Raw genomic sequence first — 15,651 nt, forward strand, 5'->3', positions numbered from 1 at the left:
TTCACATCACCTATGAGGAAATTATTATGGTACAAATTTAATTTAACCTAAGAAGTATGCAAAAAGAGGAAAAAAATGTGATCCCTACTAGGAGGTAGGGAAGAAAAGTGCTACTTTGATCCTTCCTAGTGGTGATATGGTGATGAACAACAAGGTGTTCTAAAAAAAAAATCGGGTCCCCATTAAGCTCGACCACGTATTAGTCCACTCATAGAACTATCCACTATATAACATACAACTTAAATGTGGACTCGATCCTAACTTGATTTCGAGTAGTTCAGTTCTCACCAACCTACATAATCCCTACTTTAATCCCACAAAAAGGGTCCCATGTACTCAACATTTCACCCAAGTGTATTTCGTTTACACATAATGGTGTGTCCTTATTACATCAACTTTACATTAAAAAATGGCGTCATAATTTTCAGGTAAATTAATGAACTTACCATCTCCTTCAGACATTACAAAGAAATCTCTCTAATAAATCTCCCGACAGAACTAAATCAAAACAAACTTTATATGTCACGCTTAATTGAGCTTTAAATCAAGAAGATAAAGAATAACGACTTTATTCCTGATATTAATGAATCCATTCATTCATCTAGACGTTCATTTCCAGGATTAATGTACAGTCGCCATCATATATATCGGAGCGGTCAAGGCGCTCACAAATATCTGAACACGCCCCTATTGTCAAGGCGTTAGGAAAAATTAGACAGCAGATATTTTTGAGCACTTAGGCCACTCTGAGATATCTGACGGCGTCTGTACCATCGTTCGTTGTTAACTGACTTTTTGTAGACCCTATTTCAAAGGCATAAGATCCATCTATAATCAGTTCAGAGTGTTGCTGTTATAATATCCGCAAACCAAAATGACTACCGAGATCATATTACCATCTCTTTCACTCGTGCTACGACTATGCAAGTGTGAATGAGAGGTTTTACGACCCCAGTTGTCAGTTTGGTTTGTGGATAGAACTATCGTCGACGCAGACTGATCAAACCTGAGCTTTATTTGAATGAGATAAGAGCTAGAAATGGTGAGTGGCGTTGGTGTTATTAGTAACGGTTTGTTTATTAATATGAATGATGCAGTGATGCGTTTCGTAAATGTGGAATCGGCTTCTACACATGTGTGCTTTGGTTATGGGATTATAGTGTTATGTAAGGAGAGTCCTACTTCAATATAATAAGGTGATTAAGTATATTTCTTACATATGCATTTAGGTTATTACAAATACTTACTTACTTTACTTTACAAATATTTAATGCATGTGAATTGATGAAAAGAATATAGATAGTACAGCAATTTTAGTAGAGGTAAACAGGCTCATATAGCTAAAAACCGGACAAGTGCGAGTCCGATTAGCACATCGAGGTTTCCGTACAAATTTAACTTATTTTTTATTTTATCTTTATTATTATTATTTAATTTATAGTTTTGAGTATTTTCCTTGTAATAGTTTGTAGTATGAGACGATATTTCTCGCCAAATTTCATAGTTCCCTAGAACCTAAATGGTCACGCACTGTGCGGTTTAAGAGGAACTTCCTCCCGCGCACGCTCCGGTTGTGGAATGAGCTACTTGCCGAGGTTTTCCCGAGGGTCTACAGTATGAGGTTCTTCAAAAAAGGAGTGTACAGATTTTTAAAGGGTCGCAACGCGCATGTAACACATCTGGAGTTGCAGGCGTCCATAGGCTACGGTGACTGCTTACCATCAGGCGGGCCGTATGCTTGCTTGCCACCGTCGTGGTATAAAAAAAAGTACCCTATAAATTTTGATTCCCTTCAGAGCGTCGAAATATACGGTTTTTACGGCTTAAACGGCCGTATCTTTTAGGGTTCCATATCAAAAAGGTACAAAAGGAACCCTTATTGTGCGACTCTGTCCGTCCGTCCGTCTGTCTGTCTGTCACAACGCTAAATATCTCGAGAACCACTTAAGCTATCGATTTGAAATTAGGAATAGTTATGAACGACGCTAACCCAGACACATTGAAAGTTTTTTTTTTTATATTAATTATGAAAAATGCCCAATATGAAGAGGGGGGCAAAATTTCAAAGTCTAGGTCAAGTATTAACTAGGTCAAGTGGGGTTGTGTATCATTTGAAAGAGCTCAAATTGTACATTTCAAAACAATTTTTTTTTTCTGTTTTTCGTAGAGAAAAAAATAATCATAAATCACTTCCTTCCATGATTTTCCTTCATAGGCAAAAGTAAAAATAAAAACCGTTCCCCCCTTATCTCCGAAGCTTACTACTGACGAAAAATTATGAAATTTTTATATAATATTAACATTACTATAAATTTTAGAGGAAAAGTATAATCAGATATCTTCCTTGGTAACTTTTTAGGGTTCCGTAGCCAAATGGCAAAAAAACGGAACCCTTATGGATTCGTCATGTCTGTCTGTCCGTCCGTATGTCACAGCCATTTTTTTTCCGAAACTATAAGAACTATACTGTTGAAACTTGTTAAGTTGATGTATTCTGTGAACCGCATTAAGATTTTCACACAAAAATAGAAAAAAAAACTATAAATTTTGGGGGTTCCCCATACTTAGAACTGACTCTCAAAAAATTTTTGATGGAATAGGTCTTCAAAAATGATATTGAAGTTTCTAATATAATTTTTTTCTAAACTGAATAGTTTGCGCGAGAAACACTTCCAAAGCGGTAAAATGTGTTCCCCCCGCCCCTGTAACTTCTAAAATAAGAGAATGATAAAACTAAAAAAAAATATATAATGTACATTACCATGCAAACTTACACCGAAAATTGGTTTGAACGAGATCTAGAAAGTAGTTTTTTTTAATACGTCAAAAATGGTACGGAACCCTTCATAGGCGAGTCCGACTCGCACTTGGCCGCTTTTTTTTAATCAACAAAAAACCTTTCCGAATTCGGTTTGCAATTTAACCAACTTTACGTGTGTTTATTACACTTGAAATTTATATGAGATTATATTAAATACACTTTTTTCATGATAGAGGATTATTCTAAAAAAAAAAAAACAATTTCCCGACAGATGGCGCTGTACATAATTATATTTAGTATAGGTACTTGTGTTCAAAAGTCTTTCGCCTTTCGCCGTTGCACGAGATAATTCAAAGTTTGTACGGAACCCTCGGTGCGCGAGTAAAACGAACTCGCACCTTACTTGCTTCATTGTTTGAATGCTTGCAAATGCTTGATTGTTTCACAACTTCAAGGGACCGCGACCGTAGACCCGAGTATATATACCTTTTGGTTTTGATTTCTACTCGATACCTCCACGCGTTCGCGGTACAAAGGGTATTGACAGATAGACAGACAGACGGACGGACGGACGAGTGGACAGACGGACGGATGGACAGACGGACGGAAAACAAAATGATTCTATAAGGGTTCCGTTTTTCCCTTTAAAGGTACGGAACCCTAAAACTGATGTCAAAGCGAAGCGGAATTATACTTACACTGAAAATGTAAACAAGTTACTGTCCAAAAAATTTTTGTGGCACACACTTTTGCTTACTTGCTTGTAAGTACTTCTCGAGACCTTTCTAATAAGCCTCCGTGACCGTACCCGTGTCCATGTTCCTCAACCTCGTCCCCATTCTCATTCTTTCTCATTTCATTCTCAATCGTTGGAACGAAATTATGAAAGGGTCGTGACGGAAAAATCTTACACTACTTCTTGTCTAGCCACCACCCGCCAAGTCCGATAAGAACCTTCGTTTCAAAAAACGCACTCCCGTTTCACCTACATATCTGTAATGTCGCCAATTATGAACCTATATTAATCGCTATAAGCAATATGAATAAAACGTAAGTATCAAAATGGCAAAATAATTTTATCAAACGTCCTTTCGTGGGCTTGGTTATCACGTACCCAGAAGATAAAAATTACCTAATAATCGTTTATTTTATGGGACGGGTATTAAAGTTGCGGTAACATAATTTAGGGGTTAGTTTTTTTTTTTTGAGTTTGGACATGAGGTCAGGGGAAGCGAAATATTATCCTCACCTTGTTTCCTACGTTACGTGCCAGTATACATTGATATGTATTTGCACACACACACACACACACACACACACACACACACACACACACACACACACACACACACACACACACACACACACACACACACACACACACACACACACAAACTGCAGCAAAACTGGGAAAGGCGCGGATCGCAAGTAAAGTGGCTGTAAATGTTTACATAATGTGTTTTTGCAGCAAGCAGCAGAGATAGAGAAGAAGCAAAATGAGTTGGAGAACAAGAAGTTGCTGGGCACCGTCGTGCAGTACGGCAGCGTGGTGCAGCTACTCCACGTCAAGTCCAACAAGTACCTCTCTGTGAGTCCTTTTGACATTCGTTTTCACGAGTTTTGTGTTCATTAAACTAATTCAACGCATTCCACTCACGAGTATAGGTAAGTGTTATGTGACCCAAACCCAAACACACCACTATGCCTGCCCACTACGACAGCGCAAGTCCTCCCCCAACCGGTTCTCTCAGCGCGCGCGCAGCGTCCGACGCGGCGCGGGGCAGTACGCGAAGCACGGCCGTCGTGAACGCTGCTCGCATTGTTAGTGCTTGAGAAAGGAGACCTAGGCTCTCCGAAACATGTCGATCGAGCGACTAAAAACACGTAAGTGGAATCCGTAGAATTAGTTAAATGTTAGTATGTCTCACGACAGTTTAAATTCGAGTTTCGAGTCTCTCGTACCGTTTCGGTATTCAACTATTTAATATAAACCATTTTTTTCTGTGAAGTAAATTGTTATAACTACCACTAAAAACGGGGTTTGTGAGTTCCCGATATTTCGGCTTCGATGTGAGTAATACCTACCATCTTTAATCTCCATAGCCTTCTAAGGCCCAAGGGCCTACCTATAGTACTTCTTCAGTTCGATGAAATTTAAATCATATTCAATTGGAACAGTCACTTTTGCTATTATTTCGTTCAATTTTCAAACAACGCAAAATCAACTCTATGTCTTACACAATAGGTTCAAACTTCATTGACAAATTTTGGACTTTTAATTTGTATTGGTGGGCCTTAGGAGGATAACTGACGCATTGCGAGTTCTAGTTGTGGCATTCCATACCATAGCGATCTTCCCCTTTTCTGATCCGCTTTCTCTCTTAAGAGCTCGATCACGTTCACGAAACAATATTATTATTATCAAAGACAATTTTAAACCAAAAGATATTTGACGTTTGAATTGTACAATTCAATTCAATTTATTTGTAGCGTGTATGAGGGTTATGAAAGTGAAGGAAGGGAAAGAGGTATGCCAGGATCGTAACATGTGGAAATCTGTGTTCTCTGTCTACCCCTCCGGGAAATAGGCGTGATTATATGTATGTATGTAGCATACAATTAACACTTACAGTCAACGTTACATACTTGTCATTTTCGCGTTTGTTTATGTTATTTATGTGCCTTCCAGGTAAACAAAAGATTGCCCGCGCTGCTCGAGAAAAATGCGATGCGTGTCCATCTAGACGCGAATGGAAACGAAGGATCATGGTTCTACGTGATGCCTTTCTACAAGTTAAGATCTACTGGTAAGTCTAAGTAAGCGATGGTCAATTGATGACCATATTGCCCTAGGTAAGCCCTCTTACTCACTCTTAGCACAAAAATCGCAAACGGACGCGAGTCAGGTCGAAGTCGATGGTGGTTAGACAAAAAATCTGCGAAAAAGGCGTGAAATCTGTGGTATGGTGTAAACTATATTCTGTATCTTTAGGTATTTAAAAAAAAATTAAACAAAATCTACCCTCAAATGGCTCCTTAAGCCAGTTGAGGATAGATGAAAACATTACACGATCAAATAGTGTAGGTTAAAGTCAGGTCGTTCAGTGACAGATCCAGGCGGTTTTGTATTTGGTTGGTTAACCAATAAAAGTTATAACTACCCGGGAATGTACAAATTGTTTGTTTACTTTTATTTAATTACCTAAAGATACAGAGTATAGTTGCGGATCGGCTCCCTATTCGTGTGCGATTCGTACACTTTAGTGCGGGCTATAGCCTCTGTACCTCGCTATCCTAGCTGCATAAATTGCCAAAAACACTATACATTCAACAATCACAGATGCGACAGATTACTAACGGCATGAAATGATGATCTTTAAGCCTTTGGTTCAACTGCACTCAGAAGTCGCTCAGTGCCCTTCGGGTTCAATATAATAACGGCTTTCGGGCGTTGTCGAAGCTGCCCCGCTTCTGTAGTGCTTCAAAAATGTTTGCGGAGGCGCGCACAGACGGGTTTCACGCCATCGTACGCAAAAGAACTGCCTCGCTAGTGAGTAGGATGCGGAGCAGCTCTAACGGCATCCTGAACATATTTGTAGGAAAGCCTGATTCTCCCATGCACAAACATATTAATAAATTAATAATCATGGGTAGTTTAATTGCGTGAATTTTAATTTAATTTAGTTATTTTATTGTGAATTTTAAGTTAATTTATTTATAATATAGTGAATTTTAATTTAATTTATTTATTTACTGTGAGTTTTAATCTAATTGATTGCGGATTCTTATTTCATTAGTTTAATTAATAATTTTTTTTAAATATTAACAATAGATGTTAAGTCACTATGTACCTAACCCCAATAGATCCTAGTTATCTGAATAAAGAAAATTTATTATGATTAAAACTCCGGTATCACCTAACTGACATAATACCTAAATGCGCTTTCGCAGACGCTTCTAAATTTGACCACGTTATTTGTTTTTCAGGTGACAACGTAGTGGTAGGAGACAAAGTTATAATGAACCCTGTGAGCGCGGGGCAGCAAGTCCTGCACGTGTCTTCAAACCATGAGCTACCTGACAATGCGGGCTGTATGGAGGTAAGACTTTATGCAATTACAAACGATGGTTGGTCCACGTAGGTGTTTCAGTCACAGTCTGCAGCACAAATTGCACTTTATTCGCTCGAGACGATTTATTTTACTCACAATACATCTTAACTATTTGAGTAAGTTTTAGTCGAGATGCGATAGCAATTTTGGAACGAAGTTCCTTATCGGACGGTTGGCGGGTGGGGGCTGCCCAAAAAAGTATAAGTTTTTCCGTGACAAAAACCCATCACGGCCCATACGACTGAGAAAGAATGGAAATGAAAATGAGAATGAGGATAACGGACACGGATACGGATACCGACACAGACACGACACGAAAAACATGAACATCGTTACGTAACATAACATAACCCTTTCTTAACTTCGTTCCAACCGACTATCACCATTTTTTTACGGACTTGGGTGGCTACCATTCCTCAACCCGCCAACGGATCGGCAGCAGGTGTCCACGGGGGCTCATTTGGCAAGTTACCTCCCATCCTACCATCAGGCGAGCCGACGCTTGCTTGTCACAGACGAGATATGATGTGCGCGTACTAGGCACCAGAACTTGGACATCAGATCCAGACACTTATCACTGATCACTCAATAAAAACCGTTCTTTCTTTCCAGGTCAACGTAGTAAACTCCTCAACGTCCTGGAAAGTGGCACTTTTCCTCGAACACAAAGAGAACCAAGAAGAGATCCTCAAAGGCGGCGATGTAGTTCGTCTCTTCCACGCCGAACAGGAGAAGTTCCTCACCATGGACGAGTACCAGAAGAGGCAGCATGTGTTCTTGAGGACCACGGGGAGGTCTAGCGCCACAGCGGCCACTAGCAGCAAGGCATTGTGGGAGATAGAGGTAAATATATGACTGTCCCTCTTCCACACTGAACAGGACAAGTTACTCACCATGGACGAGTACCAGAAGAGGCAGCATCTGTTTTTGAGGACCACGGGGAGGTCTAGCGCCACAGCGGCCACTAGCAGCAAGGCATTGTGGGAGACAGAGGTAAATATATGACTGTCCCTCTTCCACACTGAACAGGACGAGTTCCAGAAGAGGCAGCATCTGTTTTTGAGGACCACGGGGAGATCTAGCGCCACAGCGGCACTAGCAGCAAGGCATTGTGGGAGATAGAGGTAAATATATGACTGTCTCTCTTCCACGCGGAACAGAAGTTCCTCACCATGGACGAGTACCAGAAGGCAGCATGTTTACCTTTTGTATTATTTTTGAGCAATATTGATTTTCAATGTTTTCTTTGCAGGTGGTCCAACACGACCCGTGCCGCGGCGGCGCGGGCCACTGGAACTCAATTTTCCGGTTTAAACACCTCGCCACCGGACACTACTTAGCTGCTGAAGCGTGCGTTAGACCACCGTAAGTAGCTTTAACCGGTTATTGAATTACGACTCTATGGGAATTGCAATAAGATTCAAAATGTACTAATGGAAAAATATGTTGTGAGGCTATGTATGGTCTCTACGGTTACTGAGTGCCGGCGAGTCGAACGCTAAAGAACCAGTCTAAAATGTGTCGGGGCCAGCTACAAAACGAACGACTATATAACCTAAGACACCTGAACTGACACGACGTCCCCAAGACCGTTAATGGCTGCTTTTAAGGAAATCACCCTAGATATAAAAGAGACAGCAAATTGCGAGTATTCCTTTCCTCATGATTCTACGTTACAATATATATGTGTTTTTGGCTATCATATTTCCTTGGTGTTATATTTATCTTGTCTAAACAATCAAGTCACCACATTAACAACACAACTTGCTAGCGCCCACTCGGAAATAGATCGTCTCAATACCGAAGTAACGACACTCAATAAACAGATTCAAGAGAAAGTTAAGTTGATCAATACTTACAAAACACTATTCACCAAAAGTACATCACCTAGTATAAAGAAAACGCCTGCAAAGAATAAACTCTTGTATAAAGATGGAACCACACAGACGGATAACAAGTCGAGAGTGGAAAACCTTCAACAAAGCCAGCAAGACCGAAGTTTAAATGAAGAAGAGAATTCACAGGAATCGGTACCTAAAACTTATGAACCAGCGCCAGCGGAAACAGCAGCGATGTCACCTACTAACAAGGAACACTCGACTACACCGACAGTGCAGAATGAAGAAAAAGTAGTAAAACAAAAAATCTGTATGCTAAGCTCTAACAATTATAACAAAGTTCTAAACAACACTGAATACATCCTAGGCTCAAATTATGAACTATGTCATTACCTCACTCCAGATGCGGATATGGAGCATCTTTTAAATAACCTAGATAATAAGTTGATAAATTTTACAATGAATGACCATTGCATTATCTTCATAGGTGAGCAAGACTTTATAGTAACAAAAAATTATGAAAACCTTGTTTTATCGATAAGAAAGTCATTGGAAAAAATCACTCATACAAATGTAACCATATGTATTCCCACTTTTAACTGTGGAAATTTCAGTAATATGTATAACAGAAGGGTAGAAATGTTCAATGAATTACTATATCAAGATGTGTCGAAATATGTATATGCTTATATACTTGACAGTAACCGTAACCTGACATATGACAGTGAAATGTTTTCTCAGCAAACCGGGCGTCTAAACAACAATGGTTTTAAGGCTATACTCCAAGATCTAAGAGATATGCTAATCGGAATTGACGAAGAAAATAACATGTCCTTTCTTGAAAGGTTTTTTCGAGAGTAAATGTCCAAATCTAAATCGGGATCAGGATGGCTTGACAATAAGATTACTACATCAAAATATCCAGGGAATTTTATCCAAATTTCATGCCTTGGAACTGTGCTTAGCTGAATTTGCAGGGAATGACATGCCAATCGACATAATATGCCTAACTGAAACTTTTGTAAAACGTAGTAGTGAAAAAAGTATATATTTAAAAAATTATAATTTGGCATCTAGTTTCTGTAGGGCCGAGAAAAAACGAGGAGGAACTTGTATCCTATTGAGAAAAGGGATTGATTATAAAGCGCTACCATTATGCAACGAATCTTCTATAGAAAAAGTATTTGAATGTTGCGGCATAGATATTCCTTCGTTTAATTGTATTGTTATTTGCATATATAGAATACCACAAAATAACTTAATTCAGTTGTTTTTCTATCACTTAGAGAACCTTCTTCATAAAATTTACTGCAAATCAAAAAAGAAAATAATAATCACTGGTGACTTAAATATTGATATCTTAAAAGAAAATACTGCATCATGTACATTCAAGGGATTATTGAAAAACTTTAACTTAACATTACATATAACTCAACCAACACGTTTAAAATCGTGCATAGATCATATAGCAAGTGACATCAGTGGTACTAAGGGCTACGTCTTTCCTGTCCAGTTATCTGATCACGATACTTGTCAAGTCATTGAATTTCCAATAAAAGGTAGCACAATAAATAACACGCAGGATTACTGGTATGTAACACGAGACATGTGTAAAGAGAATATGGAAAAGTTTAAGGCTTACATAACTCATCTTTCATGGACTGAAGAGTTTTTCATTAATAATCTAAATACGGCGTTCAATACATTTCATGATACCTTTACACTGTTTTACAACCTTTGCTTTCCTGAAAATAAAATAAAAATTAAAGCAAACAGCTGTGGCCCTAAATGGATTACAAAAGGTCTTAAAAAATCTAGCAGAACAAAAAGAAAACTTAGAGCCTTATACTATAAAGAAAAAACTACCCAGAGTAGACTAGAGTTTAATTCATATTCAAAACTGTTAAAAGCGTGTGTTATTATACCCAAAAAGATTTTTAACAGTAAATATATACATAACTCAAAAAATAAATGCAGGGCAGTTTGGGATATCATTAAAAACAAGCAGGATGGGAATACTTCCCGGCAAGAAATCGAATCCATAGAGTTCGATTCTAAAACCATAACGAACCCATCCGAAATTGCAAAGGTATTTAATGACTTCTTGATTGATTCGACGAATGTCGACATTAATGATAAAGCGATAGTGCACAGTGAAAAGCCATTATTGAAAGTCGAACGACTACGGGATAGTCTATTCTTACTGCCATGCACAGCAGATGAAATAGAGAAAATTATTAAATCACTAAATAATACAAACTCTGTAGGCTTTGACGGTATAGCAACTCATGTCCTCAAAGAGTGTGCTTCGGAGATCTCTCCAATTTTAACTCATCTAGTCAACCTATCCTTTATAGAAGGTACCTTTCCTGAACGACTTAAAAAATCAATAGTGAAACCTATTCACAAAAAGGGCAGCAAAACTGACGTACGAAATTATCGCCCAATAACACTGGTTCCGATTTTTTCTAAAATATTTGAAAGAGCATTCCATAATCGAGTAACCCAATTTTTAAATAGGTTCAACATCATTGCCCCGGAACAATATGGGTTTCAGAAGCAAAAATCGACTACTTATGCATCATACTCACTTGTTCGTAGAATCACTCAATACATTGACGATAAAATTCCAGTAGTAGTGACATTTTTTGACATGACTAAAGCATTCGACTTTGTCGATCATAAACTCTTGATCCAGAAATGCCAACATTATGGACTTAGAGGTAACAGTCTTAACTGGATCAAGAGCTACTTGAGCAATCGTATGCAATGTGTCGAATTAAACAAACTTGATAAACTTAACGTTAATGTCGCTTATCGATCGGAGTACAGATGCAACGGGTACGGGGTCCCTCAGGGAAGTATTCTTGGCCCACTATTGTTTCTCTTATACATAAATGACCTACCTAAAGAAACACAGTGCCCGATGTCCCTGTTTGCAGATGATATAGCCGTAATAATACCTGCTGAAGACACAACAGCTTCTTATACAAAGCAATTGAATGATACAATAGACGCAATAGACTCATGGTTAAACAGAAATAACTTACAAACAAATACATCCAAAACATGTTATATTCAATTTCGGAACTACAAGACGGAACCAATGGACTTACAACTATACTGTCGGAATCAGAAAATTGAGCAAGTTAATGACATGAAGTTTTTAGGCATAACCTTAGATGAACACTGTACATGGAAAAATAATGTAAAACTGATTTGCGACAAACTCGATAGGTTTGTTTATGCTTTGAAACAGCTTAGAGCTGTAGCTGGAGAAAAATCATCATTGCTTGCTTACAATGGCTATGTTGCATCAGTTTTAAGATATGGTATATCAATATGGGGCAATTGCACAGATGTAAACAAAGCATTCATAGTCCAAAAAAAGTGTGTTAGAGCGGTCTGCGGAGCTAAGCCGAGAGACTCTTGCCGGCCTTTGTTTAGGAGACTTAGACTGCTAACCTTATATGATATGTATATACTAGAATTAGGATGCCTTGTACGCAAACTTCCACTGTATTTCAAAATAACGTCTACTAATAGTAAATTAAGAGCAAGGGATGAATTTAAGCTGCAGATACCACTATGTAAGACCTCTTTGTTTAAGAAAAACTGCTATATAATGAGTATTCTTGTGTATAATAAGTTGCCATATGAGATAAGACAATTACCTGACAAATTATTTACTACCGGATTACACAAATGGTTAAAGGATAAATGCTTTTATTCCTTAAACGAGTTTCTGGATTATTCTGTTAACTAGATGTATTATATAATTCTGAATCAAGTGAAGTGACATTAAATTCATAGTTAAACTCTTTTCTGTAATGTTCGTATATAAATTTATAATGTTCGTAATATTTAACTACGCGACTTGTTGTCATGTTAATGATTTGGTATTATTTAGTTTTGACATTGTAATGAAGGGTTTATTTTTTTTCTCTAGCTTTAAGTTTGCATGCCATATTTTTTGGCTAAACATGTGATACTAAATTAATTTACTTTTGACATCTGTATGCAATTACCATGTTTAAGCAAATAAATATTTCTATTTCTTTCTATTTCTTTCTTTCTTTCTAGAGACGCGCCACTGGACACAGGCGAGCCCGCCTACCAGCTGGTCTCCGTGGCGCACTCCTCGGAAATAGCCACACTGTTCGAATTAGACCCCACTACTATGACTCACTCCGACGCACCTGTGCCGCAGAGTAGCTACGTCAGGTAATAATAACAATGTGTATCGGGCAAGGGCAACATCCGCTAGGTGTACCCCTTACATTTCATTAAAGTGTCTCTACGTGTTGGCTTCGGCTCCGCGCACGCCTCCCAAAGGTCCGGAGCACCATTGTTCCGTGATGGGAAAGACATACAATGTGTATATTCTTTTTTAGGGTTCTGTACCAAAAAGGTACAAAAGGAACCCTTATGGTGAGACTCCGTCCGTCCGTCTGTCACAACGCTAAATATCTCGAGAACTATTTGAGCTATCAATTTGAAATTTGGAATAGTTATGGACGACGCTAACCCAAACACATTTTAAGTGTTATTTTATTTATTTATTTTACTAACTATAAAAATGGGAGCGCTGGTGGCCTAGTGGTAAGAGCGTGCGACTTGCAATCCGGAGGTCGCGGGTTCAAACCCCGGCTCGTACCAATGAGTTTTTCGGAACTTATGTACGAAATATCATTTGATATTTGCCAGTCGCTTTTCGGTGAAGGAAAACATCGTGAGGAAACCGGACTAGTCCCAACAAGGCCTAGTTTACCCTCTGGGTTGGAAGGTCAGATGGCAGTCGCTTTCGTAAAAACTAGTGCCTACGCCAAATCTTGGGATTAGTTGTCAAGCGGACCCCAGGCTCCCATGAGCCGAGGCAAAATGCCGGGACAACGCGAGGAAGAAGAAGACTAACTATAAAAATGCCGAATATGAAGAGGGGGCAAAATTTTAAAGTCTAGTTACTAGGTCAAATAAGGCATCATTTAAAAGAGCTCAAATTAAACATTCCGAATCAATATTTTTATTTTATTTTCGCCGTGGAAAAAAGTTAATTTTTGGGAGAAAATGTGAAATCAAAAAATAAAATCATACCTCTATATTGATAACTTTTTAATCTCTTTTTAATTGTCAAAAAAAGTTTCTAACTTTATTTGCAATTTAGCCTTCTTTGCGGGTGTAATTATACTTGAAATTTCTATGAGATTATTTATTTTTTAATTTTTTTTAAAGACGTAGCAAATCTTCCGACTGGTTCCCCCTCTCTTTTTTCGTAATATTCCGTTTTTGAGCACACTCCCTTCAGTCAAGCAAGCGTCAAGTTCGTCTCTTCATCGTTTTCGTGAAAAGGTTTTAAGGTAAAATTAGTTATTTGTAATTTTTACATCATTTAATTAGATTTATCTTCGGTTTTAGATTACAACATCTATGTACGCACACATGGGTGCATTCGACGTCGATACCTATTGATAAAGATGAAGAAAAACCTGTTATGTCCAAGGTAAGATACCTTTTCGCCCGCCAAAAAGATTTATACAGAATAGTAATCAATTTTTTTCTCGAAACTTAGATTTAGTACCCATGTTCATAAAAACATATCGTTAAATAATCAACGATTATTTGAACTTTCCAAGAAAAACTAGATCACCTTCACTCGTTTCTAGATAATTGTCCTTCGCCTCGCTAATATAACAATTGAGGGATACTTAGGTCACTAGTAACATTTTCCTTTTTACAAGCTTTTATTTAACTCGCCCAGTTAATGCATGTTATTTTGTTAGTATCAAATCTTGGAAGCTAAATTTGACCCACTTCCCGATTTCCGATTGAGCTGAAAATTTGCATACATATGTAAATGAGGTGATCTGATGATGGAGACAGGAGGTGGCCACGAGAACTCTCTGATGAAACAACGCAACTTATTTGTGTTTGGGGTTTTTAGAATTGTCTCCATGAGATGAGTGTTCGTTCACACATCGCATAGCATCCACACATTAGTTAACTTTAACTTTAATTTAATTGCAATTATTGTTTGTTATTAGTGTTATTGCAATGTACTTCATCTTTTTTTTATTTTTGTTAGAATGTACGAGCATTATTTGTAACTTCGATTTGGCAACTTAGAATTTCAGGTTTAGTTTAGTAATTATATGTATTTAGGTTATATGGTTTTCATACTATATTTAAGGAAACTGTAGGTCTATAAGTTTATTACCCTATATTGTAACAATTTATCAATATAAGAGACTGTTTGTTTCTAAATAAAGAAAAAAAAAAAAAAATTAACCATAGCCATAGTGTGTGTTTTAGTTTTTAAGATATATTTTACAATATGTATGCTAGTTTTAAGGAATTTATCTATGAGCCCATAGTTGTCTGAAAATAAAGATCCAATTTATTTATTTAATCGCATGGCATATTTTTTAAACAGAATACAGACAGCTATAGATGTAGATTTAGGGCAGTCAGCCACTTGATGGCCTCGTCGCTAAGGGTGATCAGGTCTTCAGGAGGTCCATTGGCATAACGCGTTATGGGACACTCCTCGCTGTATTGTTTGGGCAGCCTCTCCACAATTGCAGGCCGGGGATTCCACCCATCCACACCGGTGTTTGTAATATATAAGATCCAATTTAATATAATTAGTTGCCCGTGGTAAGAAAAGTACAGTCAGCGACAAAAGCTTGTAACAAAAATGACGTTTTTGCCAAAAACTTATTAACACTGTGTTTGCTCAGGTGGGGTGTTCAGTGGTGAAGGAAGACAAAGAAGCGTTTGCACTAATATCTGTCTCTCCGAGCGAAGTCCGAGACTTGGACTTCGCCAACGACGCCTGCAAAGTGCTTTCTGCGCTGTCGGGCAAGCTGCAGAACGGGAACATCGAGCACAACGAGAGGAAGTAAGTTCAACCGGAGAAGAAAGAGTTTATAGCGATAAAGGC

General features: G+C 38.1%; 1 protein-coding gene across 1 annotated transcript in view; it reads left to right on the forward strand.

The window, feature by feature from the left end:
• Positions 1 to 15,651, forward strand: part of LOC133530495 (inositol 1,4,5-trisphosphate receptor) — a 104,568-nt gene that overhangs the window by 5,685 nt on the left and 83,232 nt on the right. The window contains exons 4-11 of the mRNA XM_061868404.1: positions 4,230 to 4,349; positions 5,451 to 5,568; positions 6,749 to 6,861; positions 7,486 to 7,716; positions 8,126 to 8,238; positions 12,795 to 12,935; positions 14,127 to 14,211; positions 15,449 to 15,609. Coding sequence (XP_061724388.1) covers positions 4,230 to 4,349; positions 5,451 to 5,568; positions 6,749 to 6,861; positions 7,486 to 7,716; positions 8,126 to 8,238; positions 12,795 to 12,935; positions 14,127 to 14,211; positions 15,449 to 15,609 — 1,082 coding nt within the window. The remainder of the gene's footprint in view (positions 1 to 4,229; positions 4,350 to 5,450; positions 5,569 to 6,748; positions 6,862 to 7,485; positions 7,717 to 8,125; positions 8,239 to 12,794; positions 12,936 to 14,126; positions 14,212 to 15,448; positions 15,610 to 15,651) is intronic.

This window comes from Cydia pomonella, chromosome 23 (genome assembly GCF_033807575.1).
Source record: "Cydia pomonella isolate Wapato2018A chromosome 23, ilCydPomo1, whole genome shotgun sequence".
Taxonomy (NCBI): domain Eukaryota; kingdom Metazoa; phylum Arthropoda; class Insecta; order Lepidoptera; family Tortricidae; genus Cydia; species Cydia pomonella.